The following is a 24,315-nucleotide window of genomic DNA, read 5'->3' as shown; positions in this document are numbered from 1 at the left end:
TCAAGTATATATGGATTCTAGACTCCCGATTCTTTAGAATCGGGCTGCCATCTAGTATATATATATATATATATATATATATATATGTCTAAGGGTCACTTCCATCACGGTTATTCATTCGCTGATTGGTCCCGGCAGCCATGACAGGCAACTGGCGAGACCAATCAGCGACGGGTACAGTCCGGAATAAAATGGCCTATGCGGCATCAATAGTAAAAAATGTAATGTTAAAAATAATTAAAAAAAATAAAAAATAAACCTGCTATACTCACCCTCTGTTGTCCGCTGAGCGGCCCCCGCCGGCCGCCATCTTCCGCTGCACTTTCCGGTGGCAAAGATGGTATGGCAGAAGGACCTGCCATGACAATATCAGAAAAAGTTTGGTCCGGCCGCACCCTAAAATATAAATATCGTCTCTATGGACATGAGGGCGCACGTCCTCACCAGGGGTCCATCCCAGACAAAAGATCCAAATGCAAATGAAGAGAAGGACAGCGCCACACCAGGAAGTGAAAAAGCAGCTCACATTTTATTCTGCCTCCTGCGGCAGTGACCGCGACGTCATCACAGGTCCTGCGCCCATACCAACGCTGGGACCGGAAGCTGCCGTGGACTACAAGGGGCCTTCGGAAAGGTGAGTATATGTTTTTTATTTTTTCACCTGTGACAAACGTGACTGGCCAATATACTACGTGGCTCTGTGCTGTATACTACTTCGCTGTGCAATAAACTATGTGGCTCTGTGCTGTATACTACGTCACTGGGCAATATACTACGTCACTGGGCAATATACTACGTTACTGGCCAACATACTACGTGGCTCTGTGCTATATACTACGTCGCTGTGCGATATACTACGTGGCTGGGCAATATACGTGACTGGCCAATATACTACGTGACTGCGCAATATACTACGTGACTGGGCAATATACCACGTAACTGGCCAATATACTACGTGGCTGCGCAATATACTACGTGGCTGGGCAATATACTACGTGACTGCGCAATATACTACGTGACTGGGAAATATACCACATAACTGGCCAATATACTACGTGGCTGCGCAATATACTACGTGGCTGGGCAATATACTACGTGGCTGGGCAATATACTACGTGGCTGGACAATATACTACGTGGCTGGGCAATATACTACGTCACTGGGCAATGTACTACGTGACTGGGCAATATACTACGTGGCTGGGCAATATACTACGTGGCTGGGCAATGTACTACATGACTGGGCAATATACTACGTGACTGGGCAATATACTACGTGGCTGGGCAATATACTATGAGGGCTGGGCAATATACTACGTGACTGGGCAATATACTACGTCACTGGGCAATGTACTACGTGACTGGGCAATATACTACGTGGCTGGGCAATATACTATGAGGGCTGGGCAATATACTACATGGACATGCATATTCCAGAATACCCGATGCGTTAGAATCGGGCCACCATCTAGTGTTTTTTTGATAACCAGCCAAGGTAAAGCTGACAGATGGGGGCCGATATTATCAGGCTGGGAAGGTTCATGAATATTGGGCCCTTCCCAGCCTAAAAATACCAGTCCCTAGCCACCCCAGAATTGGCACATCACATGAAATGCATTCAATTCCAGTCCGTGTCACACAGACGGCACATGTAAATCACACTTTATGTCATCCATGTCCATGTGTGAACACACAGACATGTGCCTGCGATTTGTGTGAAAACTGTCCCCACACGCACTAAAAACACCGACTTGTGAAGGGGGCCTTCGGTGTATATTGCAACTCAAGGGTCTCCATGCAAAATAAGAACGGGCCGGGGTGTGACTGCTACCTGAATGCCCCCTATAGCCATGCCAATGCTTACTATTACAGCTCTCAGGACCCCCAGATAATCGTAGCTGTGTGAAAACACTATGGCTGCATGTCACAAGCTGTCCAATGCAAAGGGTTAACATGTATGCAAATGGGCAAATGGGAAGTAGTTACTGGCTGAGCATAGCCAGACTGGCTGCCGAAACCCCCCTGGCCATCAGCTGATACTGATGTCAGAGACCCTCCAGATGCAGAAGTGAATGCAGCCAGATTACACTTTTAAGGCCTCATTCAGATGTCAGCTTTTCACGTATGAGCGCCATCTGTGGTTTTCACGGATTCCGCTGGCACCTGTGATAGTGTATGGGGCCATGCACAGGCGGAAAATCGCATCATGTCTGATTTTAAACATCTGATCTTTGGAGCAAAATAGGCAAAACGAAAGACTAATGGTTCGGCGAAAAAAACAAACGGACGGCACTAGGATGACATCCAGTCATGGTCCAATTTTCACAGTGTCAGAAAGGAGAAGGTGGGAAACGTTTTATCCTTCACCATGTGTGAGAAAGACTGATGATCAAAGTAACCGGAAGTCTGAATGAGGCCTTATAAAGGCTTCTGTTCTTTACCGTTCTTTCCTACAATTGGAATGATGAGTGACAACTCTCGGTTCTCCACAAGAAAAAATAAAAATCGAATTAATAGTGCAAGCTGAGGTAAGTAAAGGGATGGTGGCACTGCCGCCTGCTCGGCTGGCAGAAAGTTGGCAGCACAACGTGGAGCAGCCGTGTCATTAGAGATAAGGTGATAGATTTGCCAGCTCTGTATGTCGGTCCAGGAAGCTTCATAGTAGTGGAAACCTCCCGGCTTCAAGAAAGAGAGGTCAGGTTTCCTGAGTGCCGCGTCCGGAATACTCCTGTGTGCCGTGTCCGGAATACTCCTGCGTGCCGTGTCCGGAATACTCCTGCGTGCCGTGTCCGGAATACTCCTGCGTGCCGCGTCCGGAATACTCCTGCGTGCCGTGTCCGGAATACTCCTGCGTGCCGTGTCCGGAATACTCCTGCGTGCCGTCTCCGGGGTACTCCTGGGTGCAGTGTCCGGAATACTGCTGCGTGCCGTGTCCGGAATACTCCTGCGTGCCGTGTCCGGGGTACTCCTGGGTGCCGTTTCCGGGGTACTCCTGCGTGTAGTGTCCGGGGTACTCCTGCGTGTAGTGTCCGGGGTACTCCTGCGTGCCGTGTCCGAATACTCCTGGGTGCAGTGTCTGGAATGCTCCTGGGTGCCGTGTCCGGAATGCTCCTGCGTGCAGTGTCCGGAATGCTCCTGCGTGCAGTGTCCGGAATGCTCCTGCGTGCAGTGTCACTCCTGCGTGGCATGTTCGGGGTACTCCTGGGTGCCGTGTCCGGGGTACTCCTGCGTGTAGTGTCCGGGGTACTCCTGCGTGTAGTGTCCGGGGTACTCCTGCGTGTAGTGTCCGGGGTACTCCTGCGTGCAGTGTCAATCCTGCGTGCCGTGTCCGAATACTCCTGGGTGCCGTGTCCGGAATGCTCCTGGGTGCCGTGTCCGGAATGCTCCTGCGTGCAGTGTCACTCCTGCGTGCCATGTTCGGGGTACTCCTGGGTGCCGTGTCCGGAATACTCCTGGGTGCCATGTCCGGGGTACTCCTGGGTGCCGTATCCAGAATACTCCTGGGTGCCGTATCCAGAATACTCCTGGGTGCCATGTCCGGGGTACTCCTGGGAGCCGTATCCAGAATACTCCTGGGTGCCGTATCCAGAATACTCCTGGGTGCCATGTCCGGGGTACTCCTGGGAGCCGTATCAAGAATACTCCTGGGTGCCGTGTCTGGAATACTCCTGGGTGCCGTATCCGGAATACTCCTGGGTGCCGTGTCTGGAATATTCCTGGGTGCCGTGTCCAGAATATATTCTCATCTTTCCTCATTTATGATGTCCTCTTTTTGCAGTTATAGTGTCTGTGTTGCACTGTCATTTGATGCAGAACGAGTTAACTAAGAATCCATCAGTGAGCTCATTCTGATTGACGGGAGTCTTTTAACCGGCCTTTTCCAAGCTTCTCATCTGATTTTCTATCAAAGACTACATAAAAGTTGACTGGCCAATGACAAGAGCTGGTAAAAGCCAAATGAGGCAATATTTTTTAATGAAACCAAATATCAAAAACGATTTTTTAGCTCAAAATACATGAAAATAGAATCCCCTGGCAACATCATTAAGTGGAGAATCCGGCTGTTTTTTCTCATATCCTTTCAGCGCCATCCCACAAAAGCCGGCAGTGTTTAGTACCCACAAGACATGCCCAGCCATTATTCTCCAGCACCCACCCAATTCTGGGGGCTTTCCTAACAGCTTACTGGCACATGAGAGGCCGTGGGTCTGGGTGGTGATCGGGCCAGGTGCTGCGCTGCCGAGATTCCTTTCTAGTGGGAACAATCTGCTTTATCTACAGAGAAACACCGGTGGGGAAATCTTCCCATTAGCATATTGCGCAGGACTCCGATTTCAAGACTCGAGATTAAAGACTTTCTTCTCTTTATAGCGGACATACTAATTATAATGTACGGTATATAGAAGGAAGCTTTCCCCAATCATGTGCCCGATACCGACGAGGAAAGGGTTAGGGAGGCACTTGCCAATCCCACCGGCACAATCTGTTGGATGATATAACCGCAGGCGGCTGTATAGCAGTTGGTGAGGACACGTGGGCTCTATTATGGGACAATGGGGGCTGTGTGTATGGGAAATGCAGCCAGTGGAATAAGAAGATCCCCACTCTATTCAAACTGCAGGGGCAACATAGGACCCCCATATCGGAGATCCTTGGCTATCAAACTAATCTGGCTGGAATACCGCTTTAAAGTATACCTTTTATGCCATGGGAAATAATAAAAGGAAAATTACCGATGCCCTGTCCTTAGGAGATGCCAAGGATGTGAGATGTGGGGTCCGACCACCAAAACTGACCCCTTTACTGCATTACCCAACACAGGGCCGCATGTGATTGAGGCCCGTTGACTTTAATGTGGCTGATCAGCCATTGTGGACTTCTACATGCCCATTTCTGGCCCAAATGTCTCTTTAGAACAGATCCTAGTAGAGGGTGATAATGACCCATTGGACAAGGACAGAAAGGACTTGTTGGAGGGGGTCATAGGGCATGCCTTAAGGGTAGGATCACCTGGTGCAGGTATACCATTCCCTTGTGCGGGGAATACAGAATTTGATGCTTTAGTTGTATTTTTAGGACTTTACATCATTTTCTCACATTCTGGGGATTGTGTGAAGTTTACAGTTCCAAAAATAATACCGATGCAAGACACAGGATGTCATTTTTATACTCATTTTATATTTTTGTCACCATAGAAATAAATCTAAATACACTACAAGGCAAAATCAGAGGCGCTTGTCATCTGTGCATTTAACCCAATGACTGCTGCAATCAACAGATTGATTGCAATCGTGGAAACAAAGGGAGACAGACACTGGAGACCCCAGTAAGGGACCCCCGAGCTGCAGGACCACTATCCTAATGTCCGCCCTGTGCCATTAGGATGCTGTGCTTGCATACAGGTACATAGTCTATAGTTACATGATTTTATATGGCAAAGTATCAAATATAGAAAAGTAAATAAAGTAATTGCTTGATGAAAGTTTAATATATACAAACATTTGGTATGAGAACCTTCACAGGTTAAGGGTAAGTTCACACAGGGCATTTTTGCTGCTTTTTTTTTCTGCAGCAAAACCTGACCTTCTTGGCAGGAAAGAAGCTGCGTCAAAAACGCAGGTTTGGGTGCGTTCTTTTTTTCTCTTTGTCCAGGCTAATGTCCTTGGATTTTCAGCAGCAAATAATTATACCTACGTTTTTGCTTTTTTTTTTTCTTCTTCAACACCCATTCGAGTCAATGGGTGAAAAAAACGCAGCAAAAACGCTGAAAGAAGTGACATGCTCTATGTAAAAAAAAAAAAAAAAGCACAAAATACTGATCAAACAAAAAGCCAATGTGTGTGCATGAGATTTCTGAACACTCATAGGCTTTGCTGGTACTGTAAAAAGTAGCTGAAAGTTAGCATAAAAAAAACGCAGCAAAAACGTCCTGTGTGAACTTACCCTTAAGCACCAGTTATGATGAGGGAATAAAACTGGAACCTAATTCTTGTGAAAATGAACAAAGTGTACATGGTGTGGCAAAAAAAAAAAAAAAAAGTCTCGGAACGCCACCGGCATACACCCACCGAACTTTGCTGGCGATAATTCCCGAAAGTGGCTTCACCAGCGGATTCTACGGTCATTCTTGCGGCATCTTTTACTCTATACCTTTCCTAGAGGAAGCCGCCCAAAGAATTGTCAGGTCACTTCTAACCACTGCATGATTTACAAACCCTGGAGCAGTTAAAAGACGTGACAAAAGATGGAATTATGTGCATGACAAAGCTGTGCAATATGTCCATTTTGTAGGGCGCTTTTCCAGGTAGATTCGGCCTGATGAAACCGTGTGCACGTCCCCTTAATAGGATTCTATGTCTTGTGCAAGTGTAATGGTGATGTAGCATCAAGCACTGTGGTGGCAGCGACATCTAGTGGTGGTTTTCTGTATTGCACATCACCTACATTTCCAGCACACAATTATGTGTAACTTGTACAAAGATCAAGGGCGAAAATAAGCAAGTACAACCGAAGTTCATAGAAAGCCCCATGTATTTTGTACCTCACAAATGTGATACAGGGGAATTTTTTTTGCATTAGTTTTTAGATCCACAAGCATCAGCCATGGTACGAGCCAACAGAAACGTTTGACACAGCAAATTTGGGTAATGAAGCCCAAGATTGGGACTTGCACCAATACGACAGGTGGCGAACTGAGCCACAATGTGAAAACGGCCTCACACGGCCATATTTCAACTTTTTGATGAAGCCAGGATTACTTATGCAGATTTCACGACCACGTTATCTAATTTTTTTTTACTACTGTGTTATACTTTCAGTCACTTTGCACACACCTGTAGACTAAAATGGTGAATTTATAGTTAAAAATCTTCCTTCAACAAGTCTGAAGATTTTACCCTGTGATTTTGCTCATGCAGGATTTGCTTTACAGTGATTTTATAGAATTGGACAGGCATTGCAGCATTTTTCTACGAACTGCGCCACGCATGCTTTCAGGTTGTAGCGGGTATTGCAGTTTAGTCCTATTGTAGCACATTAGATGGAGCTGCAATACCACCAGCATGTGCGGTACTATTGTGGCAGACAGCAGTCATATAGGTGTAGGCCTCGGCGCCCTTGCCATCAATGTCCTTGGCGGTCATGCCTTCCATTTGCACAGCCCCTGAATTAACCCCTCTGTGACCTTAGACGTACTATCCCGTCGAGGTGCCCTGGGCTTATCTGACCCTGGACGGGATAGTACGTCATAGCCGATCGGCCGCGCTCACGGGGGGAGCGCGGCCGATCGCCAGCTGCTTATCGCAGCTGACATCCGGCACTATGTGCCAGGAGCGGTCACAGACCGCCCCCGGCACATTAACCCCTGGCACACCGCGATCAAAGATGATCGCGATGTGCCGGCGGTGCAGGGAAGCACCGCGCAGGGAGGGGGCTCCCTGCGGGCTTCCCTGAGCCCCCCGCAGCAACGCGATGTGATCGCGTTGCTGCGAGGGTCTCCTCACCTCCCTCCCTGCTCGAGCCCCGGATCCAAGATGGCCGCGGATCCGGGTCCTGCAGGGAGGGAGGTGGCTTCACAGAGCCTGCTCAGAGCAGGCACTGTGAAGCAGCCTGCACTCCTATCAGATCAGTGATCTGACAGAGTGCTGTGCAAACTGTCAGATCACTGATCTGTGATGTCCCCCCCTGGGACAAAGTAAAAAAGTAAAAAAAAAATTTTCCAAATGTGTAAAAAAAATAAAAAAAAATATTCCAAAATAATGAAAAAAAAAAAAAATATTATTCCCATAAATACATTTCTTCATCTAAATAAAAAAAAAAAAACCAATAAAAGTACACATATTTAGTATCGCCGCGTCCGTAACGACCCGACCTATAAAACTGTCCCACTAGTTAACCCCTTCAGTAAACACCGTAAGAAAAAAAAAAAAAAAACGAGGCAAAAAACAACGCTTTATTATCATACCGCCGAACAAAAAGTGGAATAACACGCGATCAAAAGGACAGATATAAATAACCATGGTACCGCTGAAAGCGTCATATTGTCCCGCAAAAAAAGAGCTGCCATACAGCATCATCAGCAAAAAAATAAAAAAGTTATAGTCCTGAGAATAAAGCGATGCAAAAATAATTATTTTTTCTGTAAAATAGTTTTTATCGTATAAAAGCACCAAACCATAAAAAAATGATATAAATGAGGTATCGCTGTAATCGTACTGACCCGAAGAATAAAACTGATTTATCAATTTTACCAAACGCGGAACGGTATAAACGCCTCCCCCAATAGAAATTCATGAATAGCTGGCTTTTGGTCATTCTTCCTCACAAAAATCGGAATAAAAAGCGATAAAAAAATGTCACGTGCCCAAAAATGTTTTCAATAAAAACGTCAACTCGTCCCGCAAAAAACAAGACCTCACATGACTCTGTGGACCAAAATATGGAAAAATTATAGCTCTCAAAATGTGGTATTGCAAAAAATATTTTTTGCAATAAAAAGGGTCTTTCAGTGTGTGACGGCTGCCAATCATAAAAATCCGCTAAAAAACTCGCTATAAAAGTAAATCAAACCCCCCTTCATCACCCCCTTAGTTAGGGAAAAATAAAAAAAAATGTATTTATTTCCATTTTCCCATTAGGGCTAGGGTTAGGGCTAGGGTTAGGGCTAGGGCTAGGGTTAGTGCTAGGGTTAGGGCTAGGGTTAGGGCTAGGGTTAGGGCTAGGGTTAGGGTTGGGGCTAGGGCTAGGGTTAGGGCTAGGGTTAGTGCTAGGGTTAGGGTTAGGGCTAGGGTTAGGGCTAGGGTTAGGGTTAGGGCTAGGGTTAGGGCTAGGGTTAGGGCTAGGGTTAGTGCTAGGGTTAGGGCTAGGGTTAGGGCTAGGGTTAGGGTTAGGGCTAGGGTTAGGGTTAGGGCTAGGGTTAGGGTTAGGGCTAGGGTTAGGGCTAGGGTTAGGGCTAGGGTTAGGGCTAGGGTTAGGGTTGGGGCTACAGTTAGGGTTGGGGCTAAAGTTAGGGTTAGGGTTTAGATTACATTTACAGTTGGGAATAGGGTTGGGATTAGGGTTAGGGGTGTGTCAAGGTTAGAGGTGTGGTTAGGGTTACCGTTGGAATTAGGGTTAGGGGTGTGTTTAGATTAGGGTTTCAGTTATAATTGGGGGGTTTCCACTGTTTCGGCACATCAGGGGCTCTCCAAACACGACATGGCGTCCGATCTCAATTCCAGCCAATTCTGCGTTGAAAAAGTAAAACAGTGCTCCTTCCCTTCCGAGCTCTCCTGTGTGCCCAAACAGGGGTTTACCCCAACATATGGGGTATCAGCGTACTCAGGACAAATTGGACAACAACTTTTGTGGACCAATTTCTCCTGTTACCCTTGGGAAAATACAAAACTGGGGGCTAAAAAATAATTTTTGTGGGAAAACAAAAAGATTTTTTATTTTCACGGCTCTGCGTTATAAACTGTAGTGAAACACTTGGGGGTTCAAAGTTCTCACAACACATCTAGATAAGTTCATTGAGGGGTCTAGTTTCCAATATGGGGTCACTTGTGGGGGGTTTCTACTGTTTAGGTACATTAGGGGCTCTGCAAACGCAATGTGACGCCTGCAGACCAATCCATCTAAGTCTGCATTCCAAATGATGCTCCTTCCCTTCCGAGCCCTCCCATGCGCCCAAACAGTGGTTCCCCCCCACATATCGGGTATCAGCGTACTCAGGACAAATTGGACAACAACATTTAGGGTCCAATTTCTCCTGCTAACCTTGGAAAAATACAAAACTGGGGGCTAAAATATAATTTTTGTGGAAAAAAAATATTTTTTATTTGCATGGGTCTGCGTTATAAACTGTAGTGAAATACTTGGGGGTTCAAAGCTCTCACAACACATCAAGATGAGTTCCTTAGGGGGTCTACTTTCCAAAATGGTGTCACTTGTGGGGGGTTTCTACTGTTTAGGTACATTAGGGGCTCTGCAAACGCAATGTGACGCCTGCAGACCATTCCATCTAAGTCTGCATTCCAAATGGCGCTCCTTCCCTTCCGAACCCTCCCATGCGCCCAAACGGTGGTTCCCCCCCACATATGGGGTATCAGCGTACTCAGGACAAATTGGACAACAACTTTTGGGGTCCAATTTCTCCTGTTACCCTAGGGAAAATACAAAACTGGGGGCTAAAAAATAATTTTTGTGGGAAAAAAATTTTGTTTTATTTTTATGGCTCTGCATTATAAACTTCTGTGAAGCCCTTGGTGGGTCAAAGTGCTCACCACACATCCAGATAAGTTCCTTAGGGGGTCTACTTTCCAAAATGGTGTCACTTGTGGGGGGTTTCAATGTTTAGGCACATCAGTGGCTCTCCAAACGCAACATGGCGTCCCATCTCAATTCCTGTCAATTTTGCATTGAAAAGTCAAATAGCGCTCCTTCCCTTCCGAGCTCTCCCATGCGCCCAAACAGTGGTTTACTGCCACATATGGGGTATCAGCGTACTCGGGACAAATTGGACAACAACTTTTGAGGTCCAATTTCTTTTCTTACCCTTGGAAAAATAAAAAATTGGGGGCAAAAATATAATTTTTGTGAAAAAATATGATTTTTTATTTTTACGGTTCTGCATTATAAACTTCTGTGAAGCACTTGGTGGGTCAAAGTGCTCACCACACCTCTAGATAAGTTCCTTAGGGGGTCTACTTTCCAAAATGGTGTCACTTGTGGGGGGTTTCAATGTTTAGGCACATCAGTGGCTCTCCAAACGCAACATGGCGTCCCATCTCAATTTCTGTCAATTTTGCATTGAAAAGTCAAACTGCGCTCCTTCCCTTCCGAGCTCTCCCATGCGCCCAAACAGTGGTTTACTGCCACATATGGGGTATCAGCGTACTCAGGACAAATTGGACAACAACTTTTGAGGTCCAATTTCTTCTCTTACCCTTGGAAAAATAAAAAATTGGGGGCAAAAATATAATTTTTGTGAAAAAATATGATTTTTTATTTTTACGGTTCTGCATTATAAACTTCTGTGAAGCACTTGGTGGGTCAAAGTGCTCACCACACATCCAGATAAGTTCCTTAGGGGGTCTACTTTCCAAAATGGTGTCACTTGTGGGGGGTTTCAATGTTTAGGCACATCAGTGGCTCTCCAAACGCAACATGGCGTCCCATCTCAATTCCTGTCAATTTTGCATTGAAAAGTCAAATAGCGCTCCTTCCCTTCCGAGCTCTCCCATGCGCCCAAACAGTGGTTTACTGCCACATATGGGGTATCAGCGTACTCAGGACAAATTGGACAACAACTTTTTGGGTCCAATTTCTCCTGTTACCCTTGGTAAAATAAAACAAATTGGAGCTGAAGTAAATTTTTTGTGTAAAAAAGTTAAATGTTCATTTTTATTTAAACATTCCAAAAATTCCTATTAAACACCTGAAGGGTTAATAAACTTCTTGAATGTGGTTTTGAGCACCTTGAGGGGTGCAGTTTTTAGAATGGTGTCACACTTGGGCATTTTCTATCATATAGACCCCTCAAAATGACTTCAAATGAGACGTGGTCCCTAAAAAAAAATGGTGTTGTAAAAATGAGAAATTGCTGGTCAACTTTTAACCCTTATAACTCCCTAACAAAAAAAAAAATTGGTTCCAAAATTATGCTGATGTAAAGGAGACATGTGGGAAATGTTACTTATTAAGTATTTTGTGTGACATATCTCTGTGATTTAATTGCATAAAAATTCAAAGTTTGAAAATTGCGAAATTTTCAAAATTTTCGCCAAATTTCCGTTTTTTTCACAAATAAACGCAGGTACTATCAAAGAAATTTTACCACTATCATGAAGTACAATATGTCACGAGAAAACAATGTCAGAATCACCAGGATCCGTTGAAGCGTTTCGGAGTTATAACCTCATAAAGGGACAGTGGTCAGAATTGTAAAAATTGGCCTGGTCATTAACGTGCAAACCACCCTTGGGGGTAAAGGGGTTAACAACTATTAAGGCTTCCCCTTTAAAGGGGTTATGTAGCGCCTGTCACTTCCAACTTAATGCTGACTTAAGTTTTCCTGTGCCGTCTTTGCTCACATCACATTTAGCCATTCCTCTTGCAGAGCGGGCAGTCCTGTAGCCATACAGGTTTTTATAGGAAGGCTCCCATTCTGATTAGAGAGCTGATGATGTGCAAAATTACTCTCCCCTGGTTGCATTTTCTGGGAAAGTGCCCTTGCACGATGCCGGTTTACAGGCTTGACCAGTAAGACGCTTCCTACCCTGCAACTGCTTTCACATGACAGACGAGATGCTTTTTTATTAACGCCGGGAGTCAGCTGTATTAGATTACTGGTACATAATTACAGAGACACTTATGGCATTCAGATCCTAAACGCAGCTCATGCCGAGTGGTCACCACACTCCACGGCTGAAAACTAGAATACCTCTTCAATACAACCCTTTCATCATAATAAGGTCATAAGAGCTTCAATAAGATCGCAGTGGCCGGCCGAGATGGACTTCACCATGGTTATCTCATATACTCACATCCATACCCCATTGATTGTGAATTATGGCCATTAGCAAAACTTTAAAGAGCGGTATTGTATAGCACAGCAACCTAAGAAGAGCTGAACTCCGATGGTTCTCATTGCTAATTTAAACCAGTTTTCTGTGGGCATCTTCTCATCCCTGAAGCTCATTACACTAAAGAATCACCTGTACCATCCCTTTAAATCCAGTGACAACACCAACAGAGCGCCCCTCACACATAATCAGAGGACAGAAGATTGTTTAAATTTTTTTTTTTTTTTTTACATTTTTATTGTACAAGAGGCCAGAGAGCGAATTTACTTCAGTTCTTTCACGGACAGACCTGCAAGAGAATAAAGAGAAGGAAAGACATAAGATGGAGCAGAACTAGAGAAAGTGATGTATAAGGGTCCTCTGCCCTCTGTACCAGTCTGTCATTGTAAATGTTTACTGTAAACGATATGTGTAACCCCATGGAATTAATGGTGATATATAAATAATAGTATTTATTATTATTTTTATTATTAAGAGACCCACCGACACCACAACTGATGTAGCGGAGCCAGGTCACTTCCTTGCATAACGAATACCTGAAGATGCACGGAGACCACAACGGGACACCGATACTACGCTCATGGATAGGACACTGCCCTCCATTGCTAACCGGTGGCTGGGAGAGACAGACTAAGGCCCATTTTATTCTGCTACATGGATTGGACTAGAAACATAATTACATTCATCTTTTTGCCAGAGGGAGGGTCTTTTTGGCCTCCAACTGCCATCCAATAAAAGGAAATTAAAAAAAAAATTTTTTTTTTTTTAATGGGTCACATTTGCCACCGTATGACTATACATGGAGAGATGCAAGCGCTGTGGAAATTAATGGCGCTATATAAGTGAATAAAAACAATGTCACTACAAAGCTTCCTATGCAGATATTACAGATGCTCAGAACCAAAGGGTAAGAGGGAAACTCAGTCAGGATTGACCCCTATAATGCACCTCCAGAGCGGCAGCAGCCTCCATTCATCCTCTTAGGACGACTGTTACACAAAGTTTAATTAAAAAGGACGTCATGTTTGCGTTACTGTGAGAGGTGAACACTTATCCAGAAATGTCAGAGCCGAATCCGCCACTACCGTGGTTTTTTGATTCACATCAGGGTGTTTGAAATTTGAAGAGGAAACAAAAAGTGACTAGGGACTTTCTGAAAATCGAGTCATGCCACTGCGGACCAGATACAGATTTGGCTCGACTGTTTCAGGATTAGCATCCATCTGACTAGTCAAGGTAAAGAGAACCCGTCATATAATAGGACGCTATTAACCTGCAGATATGGGGTTAATTTGCAGGTTAATAGCATTGACATCTGGCTATCGGTCCGCGCAGTGGCCGCATGCTCTATGTACACAGCGGTAACAAACCGAGCTGGCGCTATCCCTATGGTTAGATGCCCAACACCGCAGGGGGAATAAAGTTTATTTCCTCTTAGCAGTGAGGCTCTATGGCTGTTGCAGCGGGTCCGAATGTTATTAACCTCCAGACTAACAGCGTAATTTTACATGACAGGTTCCCTTTAAATATGTGTGTCGGGCCTTCGTTTTTGGACTAATTGTGGCACAGTCGGCTTAACTAAACAGAATGATTGGAAACTAAGGCTGGTGCAGCACTGGTGAGCGATACATTATAAGGGGAAATAACAGTGTTTCTGGCCCCTTTAGACGGGAGCCCCTAGGACCACCTACTACAAGACTGCATCCGCATCTCTTCTCTAGAAGAGTGATGTCAAATTTGCAACGTCGCCCCAGCAAATGAAAAACAGGAGCAGAGGATGCAGTCATGTAGGAGGTGGTCTCAGAGCTCCCAACCGATCATTTAGGGTATGTTTCCACGTTCAGGAAACGCTGCGTTCTTGACGCTGCGTTGAGCCGCAGCATCAAAAACGCAGCGTCCAGATGTTACTGCATAGTGGAGGGGATTTCATGAAATCCCATCTCCACTATGCATTAAAAGACTAATGCGGCAGACCCGCGGAAACGGACATGCGGCACGTCTTTTAAGAACGCAGCATGTCCTTACATTGCAGAAACAACGCAAGGACAACGCAGGTGACCTGCCAGTGACCTCAGGTGAAGATTTGGTCAGGATTTTACCTGCATAAAATCCTGACCAAATCCTGATGCAATCCTGAACGTGGACATACCCCAATATGGCTAACGGACCGGGTGCTGCAAATCAATCTGCATCAACTTGAGTTAATACCATATAGACAAGCTCCCTTTAAAAGGGGTCTGCGACCAATATACTGGAACACCAAAATGTACCACAAAGCGTGACCCTGAAAGCTTTGAAAATGGGCAGCAAGAAATGAGTAAGACCCCTATAAAGTAATCTTAAGATATGTAAAAGGGAGATGTCTATTGTAACAGAACATAAGCATTTCCTGGGGTATAATTGCACAAAAAATTAAATATGGTTGCAAAAAGCACAAACTGGTCATAGTTATGCCTGCCCCACGTACAGGGCATCCGTGCCCACTCACCAGGAGGCAGGGACTGTTTGAGCTTCTCGGCCTTCTCTTTGTCTGTGATGACCAGTGTGTACAGGTATTTGCTGCAGCGAACCTTGAACTTCACATTGTCCTTGTTCTTCTTGATCTTGACAGCTGTACAGAAGACACCAGAGTAAGTATCTATACATTCATACAGGAAGTGTTGTCATAGTGGCACTTTAGCTGGAGGCATCAGACCCATGCCTTGCAGGCAATACTTTGGTACACTGCCACCTGTGGGTCCTTCCGCTACTGGACGAGCCTTTATGAACAGCTCATCTGTGCAGACTAGCACTGTTCACCCAATGTTAGTGCTATTTCCCCAGCAGTCAATGTATAGGAATAAATGTTAGCACAGCCAAACTTGGAGGTGCCACACAGTAGGTTCCCAAACCTTATAGCCAAGTATCAAATACCGGGCACACTCAGGGATTTTTGGTGCAAAAATCTAAATTTAATACATACAGTAGCCTCTAGTTACAAACGTTTCAGTCGTGATAGACCTTCATCAGTGTACTAGGGTTAATTTTTACATGCTAGTGTGAGTAGATAAACAGTAGCCAAAGATCTGCTAAAGAGTGTAGCCCAGAGCGTAGGTGGTCAGTGACCTGCAATCAGGTATACTGTGACCCAAACTAGGTCATATCATATCCCTGTCTTGCAGTGGATACTGCGACATATGATACTCCACACAGACCTAGTTTGGGTCACAGTATACCTGATTGCAGGTCACTGACCACCTACGCTCTGGGCTACACTCTTTAGCAGATCTTTTGCTACTGTTTATCTACTCACAATACCATCTAAAAATTAAAGGGAACCGGTCACCCCCAAAATCGATGGTGAGGTAAGCTCACCGTCATCAGGGGCTTATCTACAGCATTCTGTAATGCTGTAGATAAGCCGCCGATGTAACCTGAAAGAGGAGAAAAAGAGGTTAGATTATACTCACCCAGGGGCGGTCTGGTCAAATGGGCATCTCAGGTCCGGAACAGCGCCTACCATCTTCATTCCATGACGTCCTCTTCTGGTCTTCACGCCGCGGCTCCGGCGTACTTTGTCTGCCCTGTTGAGGGCAGAGCAAAGTACTGCAGTGCGCAGGCGCCGGGAAAGGTCAGAAAGGCCCGGTGCCTGCACACTGCAGTACTTTGCTCTGCCTTCAACAGGGCAGACAAAGTACGCCGGAGCCGCGGCGTGAAGACCAGAAGAGGACGTCATGGAATGAAGATGGTAGGCGCTGCAGCAGACCTGAGACACCCATTTGACCGGACCGCACCTGGGTGAGTATAATCTAACCTCTTTTTCTCCTCTTTCAGGTTACATCGTGCTTAACTACAGCATTACAGAATGCTGTAGATAAGCCCCTGATGACGGTGAGCTTACCTCACCATCGATTTTGGGGGTGACAGGTTCCCTTTAACCCTAGTACACTGATGAAGGTCTATCACGACCGAAATGTTTGTAACTAGAGGCTACTGTATGTATTAAATTTTGATTTTTGCACCAAAAATCCCTGAGTGTGCCCGGTATTTGATACCCAGAAGTCAATGGACATTATTAAAGGGAACCTGTCAGCAGGATTGTGCACAGTAACCTACAGACAGTGTCAGGTCGGCGTCGTTATACTGACTGAAATGATACCTGGTGATGAAATCCATCTTGTGGCTGTTTTTTATCTTCATTTTCAGTTTGTAGTTAATGAAATGCTCGTGCCCTAAGGTGGGGCTACTGTATGTGGGGCTCTGATTATATATTCATAATGCAGACTGCTGACAGGTCGCTGACCCCTCAGTGACCCGCCTGCTAGTTTACATAATACCTAACATACTGATGGCAATCTCCTAGAGCTGCTACTGCACAGGCGGCGCCATCTTGGTGGAGGACATTTTTTTTCTCCTCCAGCAAGATGGAGCCGCCTGCGCAACAGCAGCTATCAGATCTCTATACAAACCGATAGCTGCTATTACGAAGGAGCGGCAGGCGCCATTTTCAAATTGACTTTTTTTTTACCGCGCTCAACTAAATTTGCAAAAGGGAAAAAGTGCAAAGTAGACATGTGATTATGCTGCAGCACAGGCAACACGGCCAGCACCTGCCTGCAGAAGCAGTTTTTTTTTTTTTCAGTTTGCGCTGGTATTCATTATGTAAACTAGGGGGCGGGTCACTGAGGGGTCAGCGACCTGTCAGCAGTCTGCATTATGAATATATAATCAGAGCACTAGATACACCATTCCCACCTTAGAGCACGAGAATCTCATGAACACAAAACTGAAAATAAAGATTAAGAAACAGCAACAAGACGGATTTCATCAACCAAAGTATTATTTTATTCAGTATAACGGCGCCGATCTGACACTGTGTGTAGGTTACTGTGCAAAATCCTGATGACTGGTTCCCTTTAAAGAAGCTAGTTGGGACGTCACTGCAAGTGCGCCAATGGCATACTTGCGGTCATGTAATGACTGCTCAAACCGGTCAGCAGAGATTAATCCAAACAGAGTGCATATTACAGGCAATTAGGAATCTGAATTCTACAGTGCTGGCAAAAAAAAAAAAAAAACTCTTTGAGGATGGCTGGGGTCCAACCTTCTGAAAACTCCCTCCAATCCTGAGGATTAGGGTCTGCTTCAGGTTTTTCCTTAGCAGAGGGGTGCTCAGAGACCCACAGAATGTCCATCCAAATACAGCACTGCGACCCCAAATTCAAACCTATGTGATTGCTTATCTTAGCGATTTACCATCCCTTTAACAATGGGTTGCTCATTTAGGACAACTAGTTTACACACCCAATTAAAGAGGTAGTCCAACATTGAGATATTTTTCCTCCTAGGCATGGATCAATAGCAAAGTAGGGGCATACTCTCCTCCCATCAACCCCCATGGAGACCAGGCAGCTCTGGTGGTGTCTGCATCATACAAATATCACAGGACTGCTGAACACCAGTGACTGTGACTAGTACTGGTCAGGTGACTAGAAGAGTGTCATCTGACAAACATTTAACGATGCACTTTTCTACTGACCTGATCGCTGCAGCCAATCACAGGCCCAGCTTCCAGAGAGGATGCTTACTATTGGAGGGACCTGCAATGAATCCAGGAGGGCGACGTGAGGCAAGCATGCCTCCTTATCTTATTCTTTAAAGATCCAGGCCAAGAGATTTTTGGTTTCTCAACGCTAGACAACCCCTTCTTCAAAGACCCAGTCTCAAGAATGGTTAAGGTACCATTACACTGAAAGATTTACCATCGATCACGACCAGCAATACGACCTGGCCGTGATCGTTGGTAAGTCGTTGTGTGGTCGCTGGAGAGCTGTCACACAGACAGCTCTCCAGCGACCAACGATGCCGAAGTCCCTGGGTAACCAGGGTAAACATCGGGTTACTAAGTGCAGGGCCGCGCTTAGTAACCCGATGTTTACCCTGGTTACCATTGTAAATGTAAAAAAAAAACAAAAAAAAAAAAAAAACACACTACATACTCACATTCCGGTGTCTGTCACGTCCCCCGGCGTCAGCTTCCCTGCACTGTGTCAGCGCCGGCCGGCCGTAAAGCAGAGCACAGCGGTGACGTCATCGCTGTGCTCTGCTTTACGGCCGGCGCTGACACAGTTAGTGCGGGAAGGTGACGGCGGGGGACGTGACAGACACCGGAATGTGAGTATGTAGTGTTTTTTTTTACTTTTACAATGGTAACCAGGGTAAACATCGGGTTACTAAGCGCGGCCCTGCGCTTAGTAACCCGATGTTTACCCTGGTTACAAGTGAACACATCGCTGGATCGGTGTCACACACGCTGATCCAGTGATGACAGCGGGGGATCCAGCGACGAAATAAAGTTCTGGCCTTCTAGCTCCGACCAGCGATGTCACAGCAGGATCCTGATCGCTGCTGCGTGTCAAACACAACGATATTGCTAGCCAGGACGCTGCAACGTCACGGATCGCTATGGTTATCGTTCAAAGGTTGCTCAGTGTGAAGGTACCTTTATCCAAGGCAGATATTTCCTTTAAAGTTAGCGGTTTCAGCAATCAGTTGACAGACCTCTACATTCAGGACTATGCCTAATCCCCCAGCAGCGAGCGCATCCCGCCATCACTTACACTTGGCATCCTTTCTCCTGGCTGTCAGCAGGAAATCTTTGATCTCTTCAATTTTGCGAGGCTGAAACATAAAGACAAGTCAGATATACTCAAATGTAAAGCGCCATGGAATTAATGGCGCGAATAGTAATACAAATAATAATCTGGCAGTATAACCAGAGCCACATTATACACCAGATCTTTGGAATGGTCACAGACCCACCAACCTGCCATGGTACAAGTCCCATCATCCCAAGCACTACCAGCCAAGAAAAAGGTTATGCTGGGAGCTGTGGTGCAAACTGGCAAAGTCATTTACGTACTCCCACTATGCTTACATGCTGTCACTTGTAGTGAAAGCATTAATATATCCACCCTTACAAACTACTACAAAGCCCAACAGGTCAAAAAAAGTTTACAAACATTGCTTTGCCCATCCTCCCCAGGTACAGCATGGCACATGACGCTGCTCATTGTGTTTAGTATTGACAGTGCAGCAGCCAGTGATCTCAGTGTCAAGCCATCAGCTCAAGAAGACCACTGCACTTAAAACGAACCTGTCAGCAGTTTTGGCCGATATAAGATATGGCCACTGCCTTTCAGGGCTGATATACAGCATTCTATAATTCTGTAGATAAGCCCCTGATTCGACCTGAAACATAAGAAAAATAAGTTATATTATACTTACCTGGGGGGCGGTCCGGTCCGATGGGTGTCGCAGGTCCGGGGCCTCCCATCTTCTCGCGATGCCGCCCTCCTGTTGCTTCATCGCTCTCCGACATCGGCGCTCCTGCGCAGGCGTACTTGTCTGCCCTGTTGAGGGTAAAGTACTGCAGTGCGCAGGGCCTCTGACCTTTCCCAGCACCTAGGCACTGCAGTACTTTGCTCTGCCCTCAACAGGGCAGAGAATTACGCCCACGCCGGAGCGCCGATGCCGGGGAGCGATGAAGCAACAGGAGGGTGGACCTGCGACACCCATCGGACTGGACCGCCCCCCAGGTGAGTATAATTAAACTTTTATAAGTTTTTCTTATGTTTCACGTCGGATCAGGGGCTTATCTACAGAATTATAGAATGCTGTATACAAGCCCTGAAAGGTGATGGCCGCATCTTATATCGACCAAAACTGCTGACAGGTTCCCTTTAATGATTGGCTGATATAAGTGCTACAAACAATAACAGACGCCATGGGCAGCGTTGGGGGTTCAGCACTGGGCCCAGGGAGGGCGAGTAAAGCTTTGCAGCTGGAGGTCAAAGGATTTCCAAAACCAGTAACCCCTTTAGCTACCATTATAGTCCTCTGAGACTTGTAGTCCACCTTAGATCTTATGCCAATGGCCTTACTTGATCACATACTGCTTGCTCAGAAAGGGACTACAGATCCCATCATACCATACTGCATATCACTACTACCCAATGTATGCTGGAACTTCGACATTACGGCCTATGGAAGTGACAATTTCCCTATGTACTACATCCCCCAGCATGCACATCGAGCAAGAAGCCTAGATGATAGGAAAAGACATGAAATAATCACCTTCCCCAAGCTCACTACTACCCCCAGCATGCTCACAACCAGCAGAAATCAGCTATACACAGCCAAATACTACCACTCCCATCATCACCACGTTCTCCTGCCCTCCACACTGCTGGGATGGGTGGGAGCACTCACCATGCTGCAGCTGCAATCCAGGGACCTGGGGGAGACACAGAAGTCAGAACTGAACACATCACATAACCTCCAGCCCACCCGCCCGAGACCGCGGGGACAACCTCTGGCGCCACCACCCTCAGCCTACCACCACCAGACACGGCGGATGGAGACGGATCCTCCGCGGCCGCCACTCACCGTGATGTCTCCGGGAACCAGAAAGGAAAGGAGCGTCACTTCCGGATTCCGGGACTTAAACACAAAACGGCAGCCGGAGAGGCTCAAACTACTGGAGGAAACGCGAGTGTACCCGGAAGTGAATGTGCGACCTGCGTCACGTGGTCTGTAATGAGCGCATTTGTCAATAAAGTTGTTAGAGAAGTAATATGATGGTTATTGTTATTACCACTACTATTGGTATTTTTATTATTATTAATGACTAAAGAAAGAAATCTGCTTTTACACATAACCACCTAAGGACGCTGCAATTTTGTATTATTTGTTACAGCTGCTTCCCAAAAGCTGTCACTTTTTATTTTCTGTAGATACTGGGGGTTTGTTTTGTTGATGGACCACTTGTAGCTATTAACCCCTTAAGGAAGGGGTGATTTTTTCATTTTTTTGCATTAAAAATAATATTGGTTGGTGTATCCATTTTCCTAGGGCCCTTTTTCTGCGGGGCTAGCTGACGGCTTTATTAATGCCATTTTGAGGTACATGAGACATTTCGATTTTGCTTGTTTTAACATTATTTGGGAGAAGCTGGGACCACTCAAAAAATGGCAATCCTGGTGTTAATTTTTTTCATTATGGTATTCGTTTTATGGGGTTAAATAATTATACATTTTGATAGCTTGGACTTTTATGAATGTAACAACACCAAATACACTTATTTCTTTATCTTTTTCATATCTTTATTTCGGGTGCTTAAAGTTTTTTTCTTTTTAAAACCTTTTTATTTTTTTTTTTGTCTTTTAAATTAGTATTGCTGTAAGAAGGTATGACAAAAGAGACCAGAATCTCCAGCGCTGTGCGGCTTTTGTGCAAGAAGATCGCCATTTACTGTCCAAACGAGACTGTGTGGAACCAACCGGAAGAGGGAGAGCTTCAGAGAGTAAGGATATGTGCACACTTTGCGGAATGTTGTGCAGATTTTGGTAAATCCACAGGTAAAATGCACTGCGTATTTACTGCGGCATTACCGCGGTTTTTCCCCGGTTTTTGTGCGGTTTCCACCTGCGGTTTTACACCTGCGGATTCCTATTGAGGAGCAGAGAAATTGACATGTGGAGGAATAAACAACGCAGTGTTTCCGCGCGTTTTTTTCTGCAGCATGTGCACTGCGGATTTTGTTTTCCATACGTTTACATGGTACTGAAAACTGCTGCGAATCCGCAGCGTGAGCACATAGCCTAAGAGTTTGACTGGAGCATCGGGTCAGGTGATCTTAACCCCTTCCGGACCAAGGCGCCATGTAGGCGTCATGAAAGTCGGTGCCAATCCGACCCATGACGCCTATGTGGCGTCATGGAAAGATCGCGTCCCTGCAGATCGGGTGAAAGGGTTTACTCCAAATTCACCCGATCTGCAGGGACAGTGTAACGGGGTCTACCAAGCTGGGGTACCTCTTTCAGTACCACCCCGTGTTTCAGGAGGTCCACTCTGCTTTTAATGTAGCTTCTGAATGAAGGACGCTGGCAGGGATTTCTTGATTACATGAGAGCATATGTTATGGACCTGGTGGTTAGGAGCACCCGGCATGACCTGATAGTTAAACTCACACAGGACAAGCTCTGGGATGTGGGAGCTCTGCCGACCGCAACCCCTAATCCTATCACACAACTAGAAATAGCCGTGGAGCGTTCCTGACTCTCCCTAGATGCCTCTTCACAGCCTAAGAGCTAGCTAGCCCTAGAGATAGAAAATAAAGCCTACCCTGCCTCAGAGAAATTCCCCAAAGGAAAAGGCATCCCCCCACATATATTGACTGTGAGTAAAGATGAAAGTCACAAACGCAGAAATGAAACAGGTTTCAGCAAAGGGAGGCCAGACTTACTAAACAGACAGAGGATAGGAAAGGTATCTTTGCGGTCAGCACAAAAAAGCTACAAAAGACCACGCAGAGTGTGCAAAAAGATCTCCGCACCGACTAACGGTGCGGAGATGCCACTCTGCATCCCAGAGCTTCCAGCTAGCAAAGCAAAATCATAATATGCAGCTGGACAAGGAAACAATGAACAAATAATAACAAGCAGGAACTTAGCTTCTGCTAGAGTAGACAGGTGACCAGAAAGATCCAATAGCGAACTGAACCAATGCAGGAACATTGACAGCTGGCATGGAGTAACGATCTGAGTGGAGTTAAATAGAGCAGCCAACCAAAGGATAAACCACGTCACCTGTGTAAGGAACCTCAGAAGCAGCAGCTCCACTCACAGCCACCAGAGGGAGTCCATGGATAGAACTCGCCGAAGTACCATTCACGACCACAGGAGGGAGTTTGACAACAGAATTCACAACAGTACCCCCCCCCCCTTGAGGAGGGGTCACCGAACCCTCACCAGAGCCCCCAGGCCGATCAGGATGAGCCAAATGAAAGGCACGAACTAGATCGGCAGCATGAACATCAGAGGCAAAAACCCAGGAATTATCTTCCTGACCATAACCCTTCCACTTGACCAGGTACTAGAGTTTCCGTCTCGAAACACGAGAATCCAAAATCTTCTCCACCACATACTCCAACTCCCCCTCAACCAACACCGGGGCAGGAGGATCAACGGAGGGAACCATAGGCGCCACGTATCTCCGCAACAACGACCTATGGAACACATTATGGATGGCAAAAGAAGCTGGAAGGTCCAAACGAAATGACACAGGATTAAGAACTTCAGAAATCTTATATGGTCCAATGAAATGAGGCTTAAACTTAGGAGAGGAAACCTTCATAGGAACATGACGAGATGACAACCAAACCAAATCCCCAACACGAAGTCGGGTGTTGTGAATTCTGTGGCTGAATTCACTCCTGTGGTCACAAGTGGTACTGCAGCTTCTGAGCTTCCTCCCTCAGGTGTTCTGGTGAGCTCGTTAACTGCTTCATTACTTAACTCCGCCTGATGCTGCTATCCTTGCTCCTTGTCAATGTTTCAGTGTTGGATCTGAGCTTCTCCTGATTGTTCCTGTGACCTGCTGCTCTGTATAGCTAAGTGCTTTTTGCTTTTTTGTTGCTTTTTTTCTGTCCAGCTTGTCTTTTGTTTTGCTGGAAGCTCTGAGACGCAAAGGGTGTACCGCCGTGCCGTTAGTTCGGCACGGTGGTTTTTTTTTGCCCCCTTTGCGTGGTTTTGCTTTAGGGTTTTTTGTAGACTGCAAAGTTCGCTTTACTGTCCTCGCTCTGTCCTAGAATATCGGGCCCCACTTTGCTGAATCTATTTCATCCCTACGTTTTGTCTTTTCATCTTACTCACAGTCATTATATGTGGGGGGCTGCCTTTTCCTTTGGGGAATTTCTCTGGGGCAAGTCAGGC

General features: G+C 45.9%; 1 protein-coding gene across 1 annotated transcript; it reads right to left on the bottom strand.

Moving 5' to 3' along the window:
• Window positions 1-12,750: 12,750 nt before the first annotated feature.
• RPL38 (ribosomal protein L38) lies at window positions 12,751-21,114 on the bottom strand. The gene is made up of 5 exons (XM_069750731.1): window positions 20,990-21,114; window positions 20,813-20,837; window positions 19,162-19,222; window positions 15,051-15,173; window positions 12,751-12,851 (listed from the first exon to the last, which is right to left on the bottom strand). Exons 2-5 carry the CDS (start codon window positions 20,813-20,815, stop codon window positions 12,826-12,828), a joined length of 213 nt encoding a protein of 70 aa, XP_069606832.1. The 5' UTR covers window positions 20,816-20,837; window positions 20,990-21,114; the 3' UTR covers window positions 12,751-12,825.
• Between the last annotated feature and the right edge of the window lie 3,201 nt (window positions 21,115-24,315).

This window comes from Ranitomeya imitator, chromosome 2 (assembly GCF_032444005.1).
Source record: "Ranitomeya imitator isolate aRanImi1 chromosome 2, aRanImi1.pri, whole genome shotgun sequence".
Lineage (NCBI taxonomy): Eukaryota > Metazoa > Chordata > Amphibia > Anura > Dendrobatidae > Ranitomeya > Ranitomeya imitator.
Note: the sequence above shows the minus strand (reverse complement) of the source record. Positions and strands in the feature narration are given on the sequence as shown.

Bases quoted from the DNA above. Each gene is read 5' to 3' on its own strand.
- RPL38 (XM_069750731.1), bottom strand. The intron at 15,174-19,161 runs GTAAGTGATGGC...TCTTCTGTACAG, and splicing joins CAGGAGAAAGGATGCCAAGT to CTGTCAAGATCAAGAAGAAC. The intron at 12,852-15,050 runs GTGAGTGGGCAC...ATTCTCTTGCAG, and splicing joins CAAACAGTCCCTGCCTCCTG to GTCTGTCCGTGAAAGAACTG.